Below are 19,157 nucleotides of genomic sequence, written 5' to 3'. Positions count from 1 at the left end.
TAGAATCTTCAAAATTTGATTGAGATGAGATGGCGACCAATTCTCACCTCTCCTTAGCTTCACAAAGCCCTCAGAGGCCTCTCCTATGTCCCATTTCATGATAAGTAGATACCATAGAAGTTCCCAGTTCATCATTGATGTCGCTTCCTTGGATTGATGACAATCGCTTGTCTAGGATGTCCTCGTCTTGAAAAATTGCCAATCGCACGTCTGATGCACTTGCAAGGTTTGATTTGTATGTTGTGGTCTACATCAAGATAGAATTGATTTCTGGGGTTTTGAATGGATGAGTGAGAAGCAGTGAGGAAAGTATCTGGGACATTTTTGAATGATGCGAGTAAAGATCACAAATCGCAAATCACACAAAGGGGTGGCGGCGATTTTGCCTCGGGGCCACCGTATAACACTCCCCTCCCTTTCGTTCTTGTGCTTCTTTTCCTAACTCACGCTTTCGCGCGTGCTTTGCTTTTCCTTATATATACATTGTCCTTCCGTATTGCTTTCGCTTTGCCTCACACTTCGCCTTTCGGGAATAATTGCCTAACAGCGCCTTCCTTTGTCTCTTAGGTGTGATGTTATATCCCTTGCCTTTCGACTCTACGACTGCCACTCTTTGTGCAACTTTTCTCTAATTGTGTTTCCAATTGTTGTCATTTCTAGAAAGCACTATGTTACCCGTGTGCTTTTCTCTATCGTTGCTTTTAACCGCCAACTTTCGTCTATATAAGGTGCCTCTTTTCAGTACTTGAAAGTCGCCGTGCCACGGTCCACCACACAAGTTGTTGGGAGAGCAGGAATCATATACCGTTGGACATTAATCGACTGAGCCACATCGGGGCGAACAGATACGACGAGGTACCAGAAGAGTGGGAAACGTGAGTTGCAGGCGGGTAATTCACTTTCTACGTGAAAATGTATAGTTGTTAATGTAGACTGTTTTCAGGTTATATGTGACGGGTATGAAGGACTTCATAGCGCTCGTGGATATGGCCTCAAGATTACCGTACTACACTCAAACTTCGAAGCGCATGATAGTTAAGAACATGGACCAGGAGGAGTTTGAAAAAGTGGTGGAATTTTTTACGGACCTAGAAGCAGGCATAGTATGCTTCCCAGGATTACTACACTTGGTAAATAAGGGAGAATTGTAGATACAAAGGTATTTGCAAATTACCTGGACTTCGAAAAATTATGCTGTACATGTTGTTCTTTGCTCTTGTTTTGATAAGATCTTGTGGTTGTAATCCATTCTTTAGCGTGTTGAACTTATAATGTGGAGAGTAAGGCGGAAGCCTAAACACTACATAACTGTTTTTAAATTTGGGGAGGTCGCTGATTAGAAGCTGTGAAACTGTTGCGGGCCTGCCCGCGAGTTCTCTAGTTTCTCAAAAAACTGCCAATCCTCATACTCACGATCCTCGCTAATCAAGGCAGTTTTACTCGATAATGAAAAACACGCGCTCATCATATAGCCACCATTGAACACCCTCGGCCTCTCATTACCTATCCTAGTTCACGAAATATTTAGGAAAAGACGTTTGGGGTCAGGCCCCGGGGATTTCATGTACATTGGGCGACTGCGCGGCCCAAAATACCTTACAGCAGGCCGAAACACACAATTACTTTGAGGCGTCCTCACAAAACTCTCAATAAGTTTCTGGCAAACTGCAGTTTCACGTATCACCACCTGCTAGCACGCGCAAATTAACAAGTACGCGATTTCAACACCCTCACGTGAAGTACACCTTCCCTCACCAACGTCCGAACCTTCAACAATGCTTTGCAGGAGTCATTCCGCGACTAACGCAGCTCTCATGAGCCAGTCTCAGGAAGAACGTCGACTCATCTCGCTCACGGCCAAACCAAAACTGCGAGACGTATACATTAACACCACGGAAGCCACCCATGTTCTAGCTGTGGACGAACACTTTGAGTCGCACTTTGGATACCGCGCTCGGCCCCCTCAGAACAAAGCCATAGTGGATCTAATCAATGGATGCACAAGTTTCTTAATTGCGGGTACTGGATTTGGCAAAAGCCACGTACCAGAGATGTTCTACCTTGCACACGACCCGAAATATTCACCAGTCGTACTCTGCATTAACCCATTACTATCCCTGGGTGATGATCAGGCAAGTTAAATTTCACATGGAAATTGTAGTTGGATGGCCCTGACACCAGTTTCACCCTTTCACAGGTGAGCAAAAAAACCGCTGTTGGGCTTACCGCGATCAACCTGGACGGCCCAAACTGCACGCAGGGGAACTGTGACGCGATACTGCAGGGAAAGTTTGCATTTGGATATGTGGTAAGTGCTTGAGCTCTGAATGACTGACCTCGTGAGTTGTACTGAGTCATTGTTATTGATTTAATGCAGAGCCCCGAGGTTGCACTGACAAGCAAAGTGTTTGACAAAATGTGGACCGATCCGCGTTTCCAGGCGCGGCTGGTCCTCAACGTCGTAGATGAGGCACATATGGTGTACAGTTGGGGCATTGTTGAGACTGGCGAAGCCAAACGATTGGCAAGCCATGTGCGTGTGCAGGACGGTGGAGCTTTCCGGCCTTCATACGGTGACCTAGCTCGAAGATTCCTCTCGGCGGACCGGTTTCCACTGTTGTTGATGACTGCAACTTGCCCACCTCAACAAGTCCAGGCTATCATACGCAACCTCAAACTGGACATGCGAGATGTTTGTTTCACTCGAGGCGAGCTCACTCGTCCGGAAATCCGACTGCTACGACGATCTTTTAAATGTCCTCTCAAGAATTGCTTGCGCGGGATATTCACCCATCACTCAATAGTTTCCAACTCCGCGATTCCTCCCACTCTATTGTATTCTGGTACACAAAATGCTACTTTGGAATTTCTCCAAATGATCAACACTTCTCGAGGGCTTTCCAACGAAACAGCGAATGGCCATTCGGATTTCGCACGCTGGTACCATGCGACAACGGGTCCGATGGCGAAAGAACAGGCCGTGAAAAGTTTCGTCAATGGGGAACTCTCCACGATTTGCTGCACCTTGGCTTTAGGCCTAGGGCAGAACTGGCACCGCGTACAACGGGTGTTTATATATGGACGACAAGATCCATGCAACTTAATCCAGATGTCCGGCCGTTGCGGAAGGGATGGGCGTCGAGGTTTGGGAGTGATGCTAGTTGAACATCACCGAACCAACGGGAAGAACAGTATCAAAGATTTTGTGACTCCAACAATCATGTCAGACGATGACCGCATGGACGCCTTAGCAATCACTGCAGTCTGCCTGCGTGTCGCACTGGCGGTGGATCTTAGGTTCGTACTCAACCCTACCTTGAGTATAATTTACAATTGATCATGGCTTGGTAAACTGACTATCTTACATAGTCACAGATACATACCCCTCAATGCTCAAGAAATTGTGGTGCTAGAAGAAGTCCAGCGTCAGCGCGTGGCTGGAATGCCAGAATGCGATTGCTCTAATTGTCGACCAGCAGAAGGTGAAGCTCTATGGCTAGCGCAACCTGCGTTGACCACCGAAAACTTCGATGACGCACTGAAGATGAGTGAGGAAGGACTTATGGATCTGCTAGCCTCCCTGCCTGACGCTCCCCTCGCACCTACGGTCGAATCGACACCTGTGGCATTCCTCTGTGGGCCTGATGACCCAATACTGAAATCCAATGTCCTGGAGAGCCTCGTTACCCGTTTGGATCTAGCGTTTACAGAGTTCTTCACGAGTAAATTCCCCAAGCCCTGGGACTTAGGACCGGAGGACTACTTCGGAAGAGACCTCGCCTGGGACTTAGCCAAGAACATCGACCTGTTCTCTAAACCATGCGATTTGGGATTGGTCTTAGCTAGTGAATCGACCCCGGGCCAATTTGCGTGCTTGTTCGACACGTTCCTGAAGTGGCAACTCGAGCTGGACACATCTTCTGCTATGGATGAAGCCGTTCAGCGAAGACACACTTCCAACCGACCAAACGGACCGGGCAAAGCGGCCCAGTCAACTGAGGGAGCTAGCCTTGCCAAAACACGCGCGGACGCCGCGAAAGCCCCGGCAAAAAAAACTCGCAAGGCCGAGCAGGACCGAATTAGACAGGCAAAGATGGAGGAAAAGCTTCAAAAGTTACAGCAGAAAGAAAGGTTGGAAGCTCAGAAAAAAGCGACGAAGGATGCGGCGACGGCAGAACGTCAGCGGCGACTGGAACTGCAGGCTGCGGCTCGCGCGGCTGTTGGTGCCACCAATGTGCGAGCGACCAGTCATGGCTCAAAGCGAATCGGCGTAGGTCACCCAGCCGAAGTGGATCCGAAACGAAGGTCATCAACATCGGCAGTGAGTTGATTTGGCTTATGACAATGACACTCATGATTTGATCATTTTCCCTTTGGTTACAATGCAGAATTTCACACCTCATCAGGGCACTCCTCCTGTTCAAACGACGACATCACATTCGCCAACCCCCATTGAAACCGGGATGATCGACCCGCGATTGTGTCAGCTCTGATCAACTTGATCATAGCGCGAAGGCCTGTGCGCCACACGTTAGTGACTGGGACAGGAGGACGGGAGGTGTGATCTCCCAACAAATGCTTGTTGGCATACGTCAAGAAAGACTCTATCGAAGAATCCGTAATGATGTTGAGGTTATTTTGGTAAATGATCTTGTGACCCGACAAGGCTTTGAGCAACTTCATTAGCTTCCTTAACTGTAGTCGTGATCAAGTTAATGTAACCCCTTTTGAAATATATAATCATTATGTGCTTACCAATGGGATGTTATTGGAAATACGATACATGAGCGCCTCAATGTCGGTACCATGTCCCTGATCACACAGCGGTTCGAAGTCACGTGCATATTCGAAAAGCAATAGAACCAAAGCGCAAGTCACTCACCGTGTTGCCAAAGACCTGCTTTAACCAGAAAATGTTCACCTCTAGGAACTCGTCTAAGGCCAACCAATGGGCATCTCTATCGTTGAAGGGCAGGAGAAGTGAATGTTTTATAGCATGTGACAGGCTTGGAGGTAAGTCCTCCTCCAAAAGTAAAACCATGCGCGGGATGTGCCTGGCGTAGTGCGATAGGCCTTGAAGTCCTTGGGCCATTATGGCCCATCGCTTCCACATCGCGATCACTCGCCCAATGTCTCCGGCGCGACTGGCGTCGTGTCCTTCAACTACGGTCGCGAAATCACGCAATCTTAACAACAAGTTGTATCGAGTGTGATCACACTCAGTCCTGGCATGTTCTAAAGCCGAAACGTCAAAATAGTCACTCCAAACTAGGTCCAAAAGGTTTTCGACGTCGGAGGTTTTGGTCAAGTCGAGCTGTTTGTTAGACTTGATGACCTGGCTGCCGTGGCCTGGGCCAATGAGATAAGTCCCAACATCGTTAAGCATAACGCGGGAATAAACTGACGTGATAATAAAGAGTAGGTTTGCCTTATGGACCATCTGCATGGAACGCATGATGGCATTGAAACTTTGCGCCGCCTCTGGTTTTTTATATTCGCCCCCAATGGCAAATGAAGACCTCCATGTGCCGGTATCATTGCCGTTGTCGGCATTCCCCCAATGGAGAGACCATATTGCTTTGGAAAAGTTCCAAGTGGTGTGGGCCCCTCCGAAAACCGAAAGGACCCACTCTAATCCTTCCATTCCATTGACGGGAGGGAATCGCTTGACCCTGAGACTTTCGAGGAGTTGGTTTGACCCGACGTCACCAGCGGCAACCAAAAGCTCTTCAGCATATTTTTTGGGATTTACCCCTATCTGTGTTAGGACTTCGTCGATCACACAAGAGACCCCCTCTGCGGATGAATCAGGAGCGTCCATCATTCGTAAGAAATGAATGTTTGGACGGTGCATTTGGATCGGATCTATTGGCGGTGGTTTCGTCTTGATAGGTGCCAGTTGCGCGCGCTCAGGAGCCCCTGGTATGTGTTTCACGTATTCTTTCAATACTTTGGCAAGCTGACACTTGATGACCTTATTCCAGTGGCAGCTCTCCGACGGAGTCGGAGTGAACAATGAGAGACCGACCCCTTTACGATTTGCCTTGGCCATCTAGTCCAAAAAGCCAGCAAGGCTCGCGGCTTCTTGGGTACAGCTCTCCTGCAAACACGACCGGATCACGAAGTAGAAACCCCATGTGCCATGGAAGAGGCGAGATGAGGTTTCAATCCGGGTGTTATGAATTCGCAATTGGATGTCGATGTTGTCATAGCACAAGAGCGGCATTAATTTATGATTTACTTTAAACAGTTCCATCATACGTTTTTCTTGTAAACAGCTAAGGTGATCTAACGCCTTGAGGATCGAAGGCCTGGAAATCGTCATACTGAAAGCTTGGAGCCACTCGTTTACGCGACATGAAACTCCGCCGGCCAACGTCATCAATCCATTCGCGAGCGGGATTGCATTACACCGGCGGTTACATGCATTTGCAATCATAGCACAAATCATGATGGGGATCTACCCGCGGAACGAAACGCACAATTATCAATGAGGTCTGTGTTTGATTCAGCATAGCCTGCCAGGCTCTGTATAGGGTTATGATTTGCTCACCGTGTCCAGTTTGTGGGCAGCTTGTTCCGCCGGAGTCGGGTTTAGAAAAACCAGGTTCTCCAACGACATAATGGCAGCATCATCCACAGTATCCAGGATTGGATCGCTTCCGTCACGAGCCATCAAAGATTCGCTAGAAGCCTCAGGACCTCTTTCCGCGGGAAGGTTCGATTCATCATCTTCAATATGATCAGTGTCTGGTTTCTTCAGACCAACCGTGAGCTTTTGGTGGATGAGTGAATGAAGAAAGCTCATTCCGGTCGTGATTTGTTCTTTGCGGTGCCTTTCGTCGCTCTTGCTAAAGAAATCTGGGGTCACACGATTGGAGCTGACATACGCTCCAGCCGGATAATGCCCTCGTGGTGGTTCCTGACGATTCACGATTTCGGAGGCCTGGAAACCATGGCACGCTTAGTGACGAAGCTTCGAAGTTTAGAGGAGGTCACTCACCTCCTCCAAAATAAGTTTTTCCCAGTCGGATTGGCCTTTGGTACACGAGGACGCCAATTTCCCTAGATTCTTCACGATGGACCGTGTCGATTTGGCACCTAGCCCTCCTTTCATCAGGCGTCTACGGAAGACCAAATCCGGATGAGGCGAAGAGAAAAAGGTAACCATGAATTCTTTTGGCGAGAACTCTAGCTGCGTCAGATGTTCACATATCTTCAGGCAATGCTGCACAGTCATTGGAATAGCGGCAGGCATGCTTTCCGAAGGATGTGGCCGTCACACAGCAGAAATAAATGCCAAATTTATTTCTGGTGCGCATTGTGAAGTGAGTGTGTGACCTCTTATCATCCTAACCACCCGCTGGTGGAACACGCCTGTACCGTGTTGCCCACTGGTGATTGATATCACCCTTGCACATGACAAATCTCAAGTCTTGTCACGATTATAGCCAATCGTGCAAACTAACCTCCCTTTGGCCCAGTTGAAAAGCTGCACTGGCGCCGGTGCCATTGATAGTCACAATCAAAAGACCTGCTAACCTGTCATATTTTGAAACAGTTCTTTTGATCGTGACTAGTAGGCATCCGGTCTTTCACTATAGTCCATAGTTCCATCAAGATATCTCTATGCCAAATATCCCAAATTGGGACATAGTCAAACAATGACCCGGTGGACTCTGGTACCCAATCTACTCCCAACCGAGCTTCCGGTCGCGCTAAATGTCTTACCCAAGTGTTAGAGTCATACGCCCTCCCTCCACCTGAGCGCGTTCGCAATCGGCAACGTGTTTCATCCTATGACCAACTGGCATAGTCGAATCAATACGGATGTGGTTTTTGGATTGGTAAAGCAAGCGTCCCCCAATGTTAGATGCTTGTCCACATGGGGGGGCCACACTTGTCCGTGTTCCGGAACCGCGGATGGCAGTATATATAAATATAACTATCAGGTCACTGTTTACGAGGGAATCAACTCGTAACAGTCGTATTCCCTCAGCATGGATCCACCAAACGAACAAAACCATATCGACGGTGTTCCAGAAGCTCAGACTGCTCTTTCCAACATCATAGGGGCCATTCAAGCAGAAGGCTTGTCTGTGTCCGCATTCCTTTTTTTGCTCCATTCATCATCACCGCGGCCTCCGAACCTGGAACCACCTTCACTCGTGGATAGAACTTATCACACTTTTCATTTCATGCAAATCCAACAAATCTCTGTGTTCCAGTTTCTTAATTGTTTACTCGACCTTACCAATCAAGAGTTCATTGCCCATCGGCAACAATGGAGGGGGTTAGACGGAGAGTCCCAAACGAACATTCGCATGGTTTTCAACCGTATTAAAAGACTATTATACACCGATAACAGAGGCCGCCAATATTGGACGGAGTATATACAAGGGCAGGTCGGTACTCATCTCACTATGATCATTATACTCAGCACTGATATTCGATATACTCTGCTTATACTAGATGCATGCTCTGGGACTCTACAATGCTCCTTTTTGATAGGTGGCGCTGACCGAGTCAGTCAAACTCACGTAAGCTTCCCTTGGTTTTGCGCCTGGAATGTCCATCGCAAACTTAGTCACACAATCTATCATCTGGTCCGTAGGTTGGGGATATGAGTTGATTATGCAGGGAGGTCAAGGTTGGCAGAGAATGCATTATCTTTAAGACACTTGCTAAGTGCAAAGTACAGCTATTCTAGAAAGTCGTGTCATGGTGGCACTTTTCTTGGGTTTTTCCCCCCCAGATACAGCCCCAATACAGGTGACGCGGAGCGCAGCATAGCTCGAGTGGGCAGTCTGAGGTATTGATCCGGCTTGATCCAAAGCCATCATGTACCAATCTGGTGGCTTTGTTTGTCGGTGTGTGCTCCCCCAGTTCAATGACCCAATGCCTAGCTCAGCTACCCTCGATCCAATCTCAGCCAGCAACACCTCAACCGCCTACCAAAAATTGGAACGCCGGTCGGCGTCTCAATGTTTGGTCTCCATTTGAACCACCCACCGCCTGGAAAGAAAAAGAACCATTGGCCAACTTCAACCACCGGCAGGCCGCCCCCAAACACCTATAAAATGACGACCTCCCTCACCCGTTCCCCCTCTAATAAGCCAAAGAACGTCCCAATCAACGTCAAAAAAACAAGCTCGTTTTCAATCACTACTCGCAGCATGGTCAACAACAAGAATTCTCACATACCTTCGTTTGAGTTCACTTCGGTTTCGCATTTCTTTTTCCTCTTCAATCGTGAAAGCCCTCTGACGACATGGATTGATTCCCTTCAGGTCCGATGCCCGAATCGATGGCATATCCCGTACTCTACGGACTCGCACGTATTCACAAGCCCTCATGGGACACAGTGTTGGTGTACCTTGGTAAGTCTGCTATCGTTCGGTCGGACCAACGGAAAGAAACCAGGCTGATGTTACCTGGCTCCCTCAAGGACCGGTGGCGGATCACTGCTTACGTCGCCTGTGAAGGATCCCATCAAACACTCTGTTCACGCGGAATCATTACTTACGCCGAGTTTGATAGCCAAGTGGAATGATGCTCCACCTCCACCCTCTGTCCTCAGCTCACAATCGTCCTCGCTTTCCGCCATCAACCCCCACATAAACCCTTTGATCTTCAACTCGCCTCAATTGACCCCAAACCCTTCACCATCCACTGTCTACTCTACCCTGTCGACCGCTGCTACACCGATCTCCAAAACAAGAGCCTCGAACAAGAGGCCAGCCACTTTGGCTGCCTTGGACACTGCAGAGAGGGATGAAGACGATGGTCAGTCATTTTTCTCTCCATCGCTTTGTCTACTCTATCCAACTTGAAAGCGTGACACTTACCCAATTCTCTTTGTAGAACCTGTCGATTTTTTTGGCAGTGGCTCAGTCGCCAAAGTTGCTCCAACTGGACCTGCGAATGTGACCCACGATGGTCCGGATGAAGCTGAAGGTCCGTATCTTTCCTCTCTATCGGGAATACAGAGGTAGGTCTTCAACTTACCTTTGGTTCATCTGTAGACCTACCTCTAGATTGTTTTGACCCGCACACCACTACCGAAAAAGCCTCAAAATCCATGAGTAACCCAGACGCCGGCGACGTATTCGATTCGACTGGCGAGACAGCTCGTACATTTCAAGTATCATTTAATTTTTGGCAACTTGTAGTCCCCCCCGACGCCGCGCCTTCTAACAGCAAAAAAAGTAAGAAAACACCCGGTGCACGAACTAGTCGGAACAAGGCACCAGTTACCAAGTACGAGAATTACTGCCCCAAGGTCGCCAATAAACTTGTGCTTTTACACCAAAACTTCCCCTTTGTCATATTCAAACTCAAATTATTTCAAACCTGCGACAAAAATCGCCCCTGGGTCTCTGAGGCTCTTAAATCGGCGTGGTATGACCCTGACCAGACCGTGGAGATTCAAGGTTTCATCCACGGGTCACGTCAACATAAGGCCATCAAAATGGCCCTTGAAGATGAAGATTCTTTCAGGGAGTTCATGGGCCTTTGCCAGTTGGTTCCTGCAAGCACGGTCATGGGGTGCAAAATTTTCCACAAAAATCCGAAGCTAACCGCCAACGCTAATCGCAACTTGGAACTCGCGCGCCAAAGGAACACACCTAAGGCTCCTTCGTCGGATTCGGAGGCTCACCCCGAATCGGACGACTCTGTAGGTGTAAGTCACCTTCCTCCTAGTGTTTCACGCACTGCTCGACCAACACTGATATATCCCTTTGGCCTATTAGTCTGGCATTTTATCCCTCGGCGAACGTTATAACAAGAAGTTGTGGACGCGATTCTCCAAAGACTTCAAGGCCGGCGAAAACATTGGCCGACTTATCAATCCCAAAGACCATGGCCTTTGCATGCTTCTCAACACTGCGCGTATTCGCACATGGGCAAATGATTGGGTAAGTCATTATGCTTCTGACATCCTCATTTTTTCGTCTTGAATTTGATACTCATACGTCTCCATCTCTGTTTCACAGGCTGACGATGTACCCGGGGTAGACGAAGTTAACCCGCCGACCAAACGCCCGGAATTTCGTTGGTTTCCTGTTGCTGACTACGAGAAGGAGAAGAACGTTCTTCTTGGCTTATCTGTTACACCTCAGGCCACACCCACTTCCGGAGCTACTGTAGTCCACCACAACTATTATGGACAACCCTTTCCTTCAGCCGCTTTTCCCTCTCCAACCAATCAGCCCATTCCACCGCTGGGGACTGGCCAGCCTGGACCTCCACCATCTGGACCGACTTATCCACAAACCCCGTCTGAGGCCCTTCGGTTATCCCCGCCCCCAGTGATACCAGAGTTCGAAGCGTTTCTCATCTTCGCGGGCATCGAGGCCAACATGAAGAAGACTCGCAAGATTTTATCTAATGAAGGTATTGACTCGTTTAGAAGGCTTTTGGACCGCTCAACTTACAATTTGGATAGCTTTCGAAGCATGGGAATACCCTTCGCTCACGCCGATGACCTTCACAAGGCTGTTCCAAAGTTTAACCATCATCTCAAATCGCTTTGAGTTTCGCCTCGGTAATCATTGCTCAAAGGTCATGTTCTATGTCTGTTCACGTTACTCAATGGTTCTATGTGTATCAAAAATTATCAATGTTTGATCAAGGTTCAGAACTACGGTCTCTCTGGAAATGTTATGTTTTCTTATTCTTTTCCCCTTGGTGCTGTGTTACAATGTGCGATTCAATGTTAGAGTCGATTGTTATGACTCATCCTTTTGTTGGACGCTCTCGGCCCATTTGTGTTTGAGCGTTTTGATGCAATCATGAGTCTTAAGTGATTACCGGTCATTTCACACTTTTATGCCCACAATGACATGTGCCCCTTAACCTTGTGTCCTGTTACGTTTCTGGCCAGACTGCTACCCCAAAAATGTTCACCTCTCTATCGCAGCGGATGATAGAGAAGGAGTAATGAGGGCCCAACTTGTTCACCAATCGATGTAACGAGAACACGTCTCGTTACATCGATTTCTTGTTCGCACAACTCAAAAGGCATTGATGATAAGATGTAACGAGAACGAGTCTCGTTACATCGATTTCTTGCTCGCACAAGTCACAAGGCATTGATGATTAAAAAACCATTTGTATAAGGTCAAAATTATCGGGGTGAGGTGATTGGAATCAATCAGAGATATTTTTTGAATCAATTGAACATTAAATCAAAACTAATCAAAGTCATTGTGACTACAAGCTACTTGCTACTTATCGTTCATCTACAATCGCTAATAGACGTCTAAACCCAATAGCCGCATACAGCATACAATTTGTGCATGAGTGCGCCTGAGAACAAGTCCCATGTGACATCCATGATTACATCCATCTTCTCGTCCGTCGCGGTTTGGATGAGTACTTGGGTACGTCGAAAGTAGGATTTGAGGACACTAAATGCCTTCTCAATCGGATTCAGATCGGGTGAGTAAGGTGGGAGATACAATAATCGGATTCCTCTCTCTGACGCAAGTTCTTCAATACGGCCCCCGTGGTGGATTCTAGCATTGTCCATTACTAAGACGGAGTTGACCTCAGGGTATGGGTTCATCATCGGAAACTATGGGGGTCACCAGTCAATATCATCAAGATGAGAGTCAAAGAAAGGGAAAATGAGCTTACCAAACAATGTTTGAGGAAGCCCTCAAAATCTCGTCGCAGATAACTTCCTTCTTGGCAGTCCAGCGCTAATACACCACCTTTGAAAATAGCTGGTAGAAGAGAAAACCTTTTGCCACCACGGCTCCAAGGTATTTGGGTAGTCCGTTCCCCTCGTCTAGCGCGACCAAACTGCCTGCCAAGATGCCTCTCTTGAACTGAGCACTCGTCTGGATTGGACAAGGTAAAAGTTAGTGATGCAGTCACAATCTGCCAGGCGGAAGGAATGACGGACCTAGGAAAACGAGCATGTTGGGGTTCAACGCTCCAACTGCGTGTAGATACCGCGCTCTCTTCGAAGGGCTCTGGTTAGGGTGCACAGTGCAGGCTTTCTTGAGGGTGAGGTGTAGTCGATCCTTCAGATTGCTCGCAATGGTTTGTAACGAGACCCATTCGCCGGTACGTCGATAAACTGCGTGGCGATACTCGTCCAAGTACAGAGCAGGATTACCGGCCAGTAACTCCAACATGAAATCCCTGTCTTTGTCGTTCAGAGCCGTCTTTCTTCCGATTTGTTCGTATTCTTCAGGATTGCGAATTACCGCATAGGTTCGTCGGTATAGCGAGTGCCAACGTGATATCGTTCGCCGGCTGACGGGCGAGATCAAGATCCGCCGGACTTGATCGATGGTTTTGCCTGCGCGGAGGTGCTGAACCGCCAGCACCTTGAGACTAACTTGATATGGACCCCGTTGTTGCCCTCGCATGCCTAGAAGGGGGATTTGGAAGAGTCAGAATGATGGTTTCACCGAACAAAAGCGAAACGAACAAACCGTTGAAGAGGTGGTGTGACAAACTGTTGGGGCGGAAAATTTTTCGATGCGGCGAAAAAAAAATTCTCAATGCGACAAAAAATTTTTCTCAATGGGTTGTTTGGGCCCGATGGGCTGTGTCAGGGTTTGGGGGTCACGGGTTGTTCAGGCCCGCTGCGTTCCGCAGCGCCTGTATCTGCCTGTGGCGCTGGGGGAAAAACCCAAGAAAAGTGCCACCATGACACGACTTTCTAGAATAGCTGTACTTTTTCATCTTGGGTCTTTTTGCTTTGGCCGAAATGTTTATGACGCGCAGCATGAGGGATTCTACCTCGCCCTTTGGCCCCGAGTTAGTGCCAAAATCGAAAAGTTGTAATATCTTGAAAACCACTGCACATTGTGAGAAGCCGAGAGCGGCATATTGGAGATGGTTATCTTGCGCTTGTTTGCTATAAGGGTGCCAAACCGCCTTGATTAGCGAGGATCGTGAGTATGAGGATTGGCAGTTTTTTGAGAAATGCCCCGGCAGATCTCACGCCATTTTTTTGACATTAGATGTAAGTCCCTCGCTGGAGTTGGTGGTTAGGTCCAGCTTGGGACTTAGTTAAGTTTGTCCTCCTTGAGTTTTTACTACAGTCTTGGGCGCCTGACTTGCCAAGTTCACAAAAAAATCTCATATTTGATCTCATTACGTGCTCAGAAGCTGAGAGTATTTGATCTCAGAAATCCAATTGTGTTTTCTAACAAGAAGCCATCTCAACAAATTTGTGTTGAAGTCTTCAGTTGAATTTCTTAAATTTCCAATGAGCATTTCAGGCTACATGGGTTTAGAGAGGTGTACCGCATACATACATGATACTCGGACAGTCGGGTAAACTCAGTTCAACTTGGATTGGATCGGTTCGGCGGGACTGCCCTCACTCTGCCAGATTTAACCACTTCATTGCCTATTGACTCATCAACGATAACTCGCTCGATCGATCATATTCCGAATACTAAAATCAGAAAAGACTCTGTCGAGCGCAATCAACAAATATAATTCAACTTTCATCAAGATGTCAGACATTGGTTTCGCTTCCCAGGAGGATATGAAGAAGGCCAGGTTACCTTTAGGGTGAGGATCATGTCTTTAAACTCGATGTTTCTCATACATGTCTGCTTTGGATAAATGTCACTTTATGGATTCAAGAGCCATTCGCAACACTACGCAAACCTTTTTGGACTGACATTTCTGAATCTTTCTATAGGTATCGGGACGGTTGCGCCAAGTCAGTTATTCGAGCCTGATGACTTTGAGCTATTCCAAAACTATCACGGCTGACGAAGACCTCCCGAATCCTCAAATCCACGGCTCTAGTTACTTGATCACTCTTAATAAATGCAGACATAAGGAATACTTTATGCCATGGAAATGTGGCGATGAAAGGTCTGTTTCTCGTTAGAATGATCAGAATCAGCTAATCCATTGGCGAGAACGTCTTGTTCTGATAAACTTCCTTTCGGTGATGGACACGATTACAGGCACGCCTACGAGCATTGTCAATATAAAGAGTATGTTTTGAGTTTCTTCGGCTTTCTTCAGTTGTGAGATGAGTGTGTTATGTACTGACGGATGATATCTCCTATTTCGTCTTTTGAACTCATCTCCATTTATGACTTCAGCTACGTGCAAAGAATGAAGAAAATGCAAGAGCAGATACAGGCAGCAAAGAATGAAGCTGCTTAGACACGATTGGCTACCGGCCAAGCGAAGTGAGAGGGGGTCGGTGGGCGATATTACCCATCGATAGAATGGGATTGTATAGCTTGAGGCATCCCCCCGATCCTGCAGGTTTATCAACATATGAGGTTAGCTCTACATCGAAAACTTGCATATCCAGCCTATCCTTGTATATGTAAACCAGGATCCAAAGGTTCGAAAACCCATCGCAGGGCTCATAACTCAGATGCTTAAGTTATGGGACCAGTCAGGCCGGTTCGCCACATCATATTTTGCTCTCAGCTTAATAAGACTTGAATGATGCTGCCTTGTACCTCAATGTGATAAATACGGTGCCCATCCTCACTGTCCGGTTGACTAGATTGCACATTGCCACATGTGCTATGAACACATCACTGACATCTGTATAGGCCTGTATACTGTCTATAATTGCAACTTGTTCAACTTTTGAGAGTGATTAGGTTCAGACCACAACTAGTCAAGAACAAAACATATCATACACCAATGAGTATATTACAACATACGACGTGTATCGTCCATTTTTGAAATTATGAGGACATCTATTAAATACTGGGATATAGTACAAACCCATCAGGTTGATTATTGATGAGCTCTTTGACAAGCTTTGGCTTTGTACTTGAAAAGGATCCAAGGTGTGGGAAGGATAAAAACGAGCAAAATGACAGGAATGAATTTTTCAAGCTTAGTAGAGTGTTGCATTGGTTTTGTTAAATGGACCGCAATTGGGATCACGAAGCTTGCTAGTCTTCTGAAAGAACTTGAAACAACCAAAGCAGATGCTGCTTGTTCTTTGTGTTTCTACAAAATCTCCACAATCTGTTAATATTGTGCTGTTGACGATATACCTCAAGATTTGAATCATGAGAGGCTACTTACATCAATAACATACGTTGTAGCCTTTCGGCCGGCCAATGTCATTGCCGCACCAATGAAGAAGAGGGCAACGTCCTGTTAGACATGAAGCAAAGTAAGCCAAGGTACTTGATGATATAAAATCGAAGCTTCAGAGATACTAACAAAGACCGCCGAGCAAGCATGATACTGCCTGGCTAGAGCTGAGATTGGTCAAAGAATCAGCAGGATCAGCTAAAATATCGATCTTTAGAAGGGTCAGCCACTAAGTTTTACCAAAGGTTACACTTCCTATCGCTAGGACAAAAGTCCCTGGAATCATACATCGTAACTTATATTCCAGTCTATCATCCGGATGAGGGTTTTTGATATGCAACCTATCACACATAGTTGATAGGCAGCGTGTGTTCATCTTACTTGCTAGACAGGCTCCAAATATTATAGAAAGGCAATGTAAACCGCTCATCTTCATACTCTGCTTTTGATCATATCGAAAGATGTGAACTAAAGAGCATTGAGTTATGCAAAAGATTGTGTAAATGAAACTGAATAGCCATTGAAGTCTTGTGAGCTCTTGGATCTTGGTGATTTTCGAAAAGTACGATTTCATTGAGGAATAGTTTATAGCATGAACAGGAAGAATCTTACGATAGTTGAAGACCTATAACTATAGCCATAGGCTCCTTCCACGCAATGTGTATTGGTCGAATAAGTGCACGCAAAGCGTCTTGTAATGCGCTAGAATGAAAAGTCATTTCCTTAGTCAACTATTGCCAAGAGTCTTTTTGGAAAAATCCAGAGGAGGGTAACTTGGACAGATGAAAACATGCGAGTTTTTGGACTGCACTTACCATGGATCCAAAAGACTAGGTCCTTGGGAAGGGGCGATGGAAAGCGGTTGTTCTTCGAGCCTTGAAGGCGAGATTGAAGGTGGTCGTTCCTCGAGAGCTTGTAGCACGTTACTCATTATCTCTAACACACCTTCCTCAGGCTGCAAAGAATTTACCTCTTTGAGGTTTTCTAGAGGATAAGCTGATGTGTGACGAGATTCAAATAACACGGTCAAAAGATTTTCAGTCTAGTCGCACATTTCAGCAGAGTGTGTGGTATATGACTAACTCTCGGGCATAAACATCGACATCACAAACATCGAAGCACAACCGACGGCGCTCGTCAACCAGAAGAACCTTTTCCAAGAGAGTATCTCAAGAGTTAAGCAGCCTGAGAGTTCAATTGTGATATAAAATGAAAGATAAAAAGACGTAAGTCATAATAAAATCATCAATGGAGGATCTTTGAAGCTGAAAATCATTCACCAATCATAGTACCGATACAAGGTCCAATGGTAGGAGCCAGTGAGCATAAACTTAATGGCCGTCCTCTTTTCTTTCCCCAGATTTCCGCCAGAACCACTTGACTGAGTCCTGTAGGAGCACCTGCGAAGATCCCACAGAAAAGTCTCATGGAAGCCAATTGACAATGGGTTCGCGCAAATCCACAAGCAAAATTGAAAACTAAAAACAATCCACATCCCAGCCTTATCATAGGTGCCCTACCATATACTTCTGATGCTGGCGCAAAAAAGAATGCACCCAACATGGCTGAAAGATTTGGAAGTTGGTTTTGAATAATGAAGATCATATCAACATGCAAGACCCCTCATAAAGCATTACTTGACAACAGAAATCGTCAAAAGAAACTTCACTAACTTCCTAAATTGTAAATATAGATTGAAACTCCCGGGCAACTCTTCCACGGAGTCTCCAGTGCAGATCTCAGTTCACTAGTGTATATGTTTGCCATGCTGGCAAATATATTGAGGCCTGATTGTTCACGAGGAGATTGGAGAGATGGCATCCTTAATATCAACATCAATCAACCGAATCACAGAACAGAAACCTGGACAAACTGTATACTATAGAAAGAACTACGATTGGGATGAGATTTATGTTAGCATGGGTTTTACAGCGTGAGTAGGCTGATGAATAAAAGTCGAGCAAGACTATAAGGTAAAAATTACGAACCCATAAAAGTGACAAGCCACTTGTAATCGCAGGTCCATCTGTCACTGACACCAAGCACGTCCATTTTCCCTTTTTCCTGGTTGACATCTTTTGGTTCGCTTCCGGACCTCTTCTCTTCCACTTCATTTCTGTGTTCCAACGGAATCCTGAGCCGATTGAGATCGTAGATGGTCTTTGTAACGTGGGCATAATATGTCATGGGCCTGAAATTCAAGTAAACATGTGAGATCCGATAGTTTGATATATGGATAGTTGGCGGAGGTTCCAGAGTAGCCACTGCTGTCTTGATATCCTCTGCTGAATCCTGAACTGTATTCTCAGGTGAAACCTGACCTGCTTCCAGAGGTGGATCCATGGAGAACAGTAAGAAGATAAGTTACTCCCCTTGATCATTAGTTAGTAACTCAAGAAAAACGTGTTAGCATCGATCAGGATCAATCTTAAGCTTTTTGCCACTGTGACAATGCAGTATTTCTACTCTTTGCTATATTCCCGCAGGGCTCGTGAGTAGGCAATTCAGCTACGGACCAAGAAAAGGACGAGGTTTTTTTTAAACGGTTTGGTAGATCATTGACTTTGCATCTATAAAGGGTACGAGAATCAGAAGTTGAATCTTTGAATCAAAAAAAGTATTATACTTGGCATTATAGAGATATTTTTTTGTAACTTGATAATCAAGAATAGGTATGATCATCTGAAGAATTCAGTAAATGCAACAACACCATCTCCTAGAACGCAGACATGCACAGGCGAGTATTCATTCGGCTGGACAAACTTTCAACTTTCGAACACATCGACACTCTGAGTATGAGATATACGTGTGCCGAATACATATTGCGTTTTAGGAACAAGTCGTCGATGTGACTCAGCTAGGGTTAACCTATGGCCGGGCATTGCTTGTGACATTCTCATTTTCAGCAGTCAGCTTACTTGTGACGAAATAAAGCGTCGAACTACTACGCAGACGATCTGAAGCAGCACAGTCTTTTCCAGCTGACTGTGACTTGGGTACTCGATTCCAATCAGGCTGAGCCATAGGGAAATCTAAGTTGAACACGCATCGGGCAATTCGACCGATTAATTTTGGATGCATCAGCTGATGTACCATTA

At 46.3% G+C, this 19,157-nt stretch overlaps 6 protein-coding genes across 6 annotated transcripts; 3 read left to right on the top strand and 3 right to left on the bottom strand.

Annotated features, from left to right (window-relative positions):
* Positions 1 to 1,775: 1,775 nt before the first annotated feature.
* MELLADRAFT_113093 (uncharacterized protein) lies at positions 1,776 to 2,141 on the top strand (the record flags this gene model as incomplete). Its single annotated transcript, XM_007417739.1, has 1 exon — positions 1,776 to 2,141. One exon carries the CDS (start codon positions 1,776 to 1,778, stop codon positions 2,139 to 2,141), a length of 366 nt encoding a protein of 121 aa, XP_007417801.1.
* Positions 2,142 to 3,339: 1,198 nt separating this feature from the next.
* MELLADRAFT_68917 (uncharacterized protein) lies at positions 3,340 to 4,493 on the top strand (the record flags this gene model as incomplete). The annotated part of the gene is made up of 3 exons (XM_007417684.1): positions 3,340 to 3,347; positions 3,370 to 4,321; positions 4,389 to 4,493. The coding sequence occupies 3 exons, from the start codon at positions 3,340 to 3,342 to the stop codon at positions 4,491 to 4,493; spliced, it is 1,065 nt and encodes a 354-aa protein (XP_007417746.1).
* Positions 4,494 to 4,792: 299 nt separating this feature from the next.
* Positions 4,793 to 7,814, bottom strand: MELLADRAFT_113091 (uncharacterized protein; the record flags this gene model as incomplete). Its single annotated transcript, XM_007417724.1, has 8 exons — positions 4,793 to 4,812; positions 4,883 to 4,956; positions 5,220 to 5,758; positions 6,242 to 6,460; positions 6,554 to 6,963; positions 7,004 to 7,124; positions 7,470 to 7,542; positions 7,732 to 7,814. The coding sequence occupies 8 exons, from the start codon at positions 7,812 to 7,814 to the stop codon at positions 4,793 to 4,795; spliced, it is 1,539 nt and encodes a 512-aa protein (XP_007417786.1).
* A 6,543-nt stretch (positions 7,815 to 14,357) lies between these two features.
* MELLADRAFT_75988 (uncharacterized protein) lies at positions 14,358 to 15,465 on the top strand (the record flags this gene model as incomplete). The annotated part of the gene is made up of 5 exons (XM_007417696.1): positions 14,358 to 14,544; positions 14,678 to 14,698; positions 14,788 to 14,856; positions 14,952 to 14,981; positions 15,093 to 15,465. 5 exons carry the CDS (start codon positions 14,486 to 14,488, stop codon positions 15,154 to 15,156), a joined length of 243 nt encoding a protein of 80 aa, XP_007417758.1.
* Positions 15,466 to 15,750: 285 nt separating this feature from the next.
* Positions 15,751 to 17,622, bottom strand: MELLADRAFT_94985 (uncharacterized protein; the record flags this gene model as incomplete). Its single annotated transcript, XM_007417704.1, has 8 exons — positions 15,751 to 15,969; positions 16,048 to 16,119; positions 16,189 to 16,226; positions 16,300 to 16,496; positions 16,672 to 16,761; positions 16,875 to 17,055; positions 17,143 to 17,244; positions 17,340 to 17,622. The coding sequence occupies 8 exons, from the start codon at positions 17,620 to 17,622 to the stop codon at positions 15,751 to 15,753; spliced, it is 1,182 nt and encodes a 393-aa protein (XP_007417766.1).
* Positions 17,623 to 18,039: 417 nt separating this feature from the next.
* Positions 18,040 to 18,402, bottom strand: MELLADRAFT_68915 (uncharacterized protein; the record flags this gene model as incomplete). Its single annotated transcript, XM_007417683.1, has 1 exon — positions 18,040 to 18,402. One exon carries the CDS (start codon positions 18,400 to 18,402, stop codon positions 18,040 to 18,042), a length of 363 nt encoding a protein of 120 aa, XP_007417745.1.
* Between the last annotated feature and the right edge of the window lie 755 nt (positions 18,403 to 19,157).

Source organism: Melampsora larici-populina (assembly GCF_000204055.1).
Source record: "Melampsora larici-populina 98AG31 unplaced genomic scaffold MELLAscaffold_77, whole genome shotgun sequence".
Lineage (NCBI taxonomy): Eukaryota > Fungi > Basidiomycota > Pucciniomycetes > Pucciniales > Melampsoraceae > Melampsora > Melampsora laricis-populina.
Note: the sequence above shows the minus strand (reverse complement) of the source record. Positions and strands in the feature narration are given on the sequence as shown.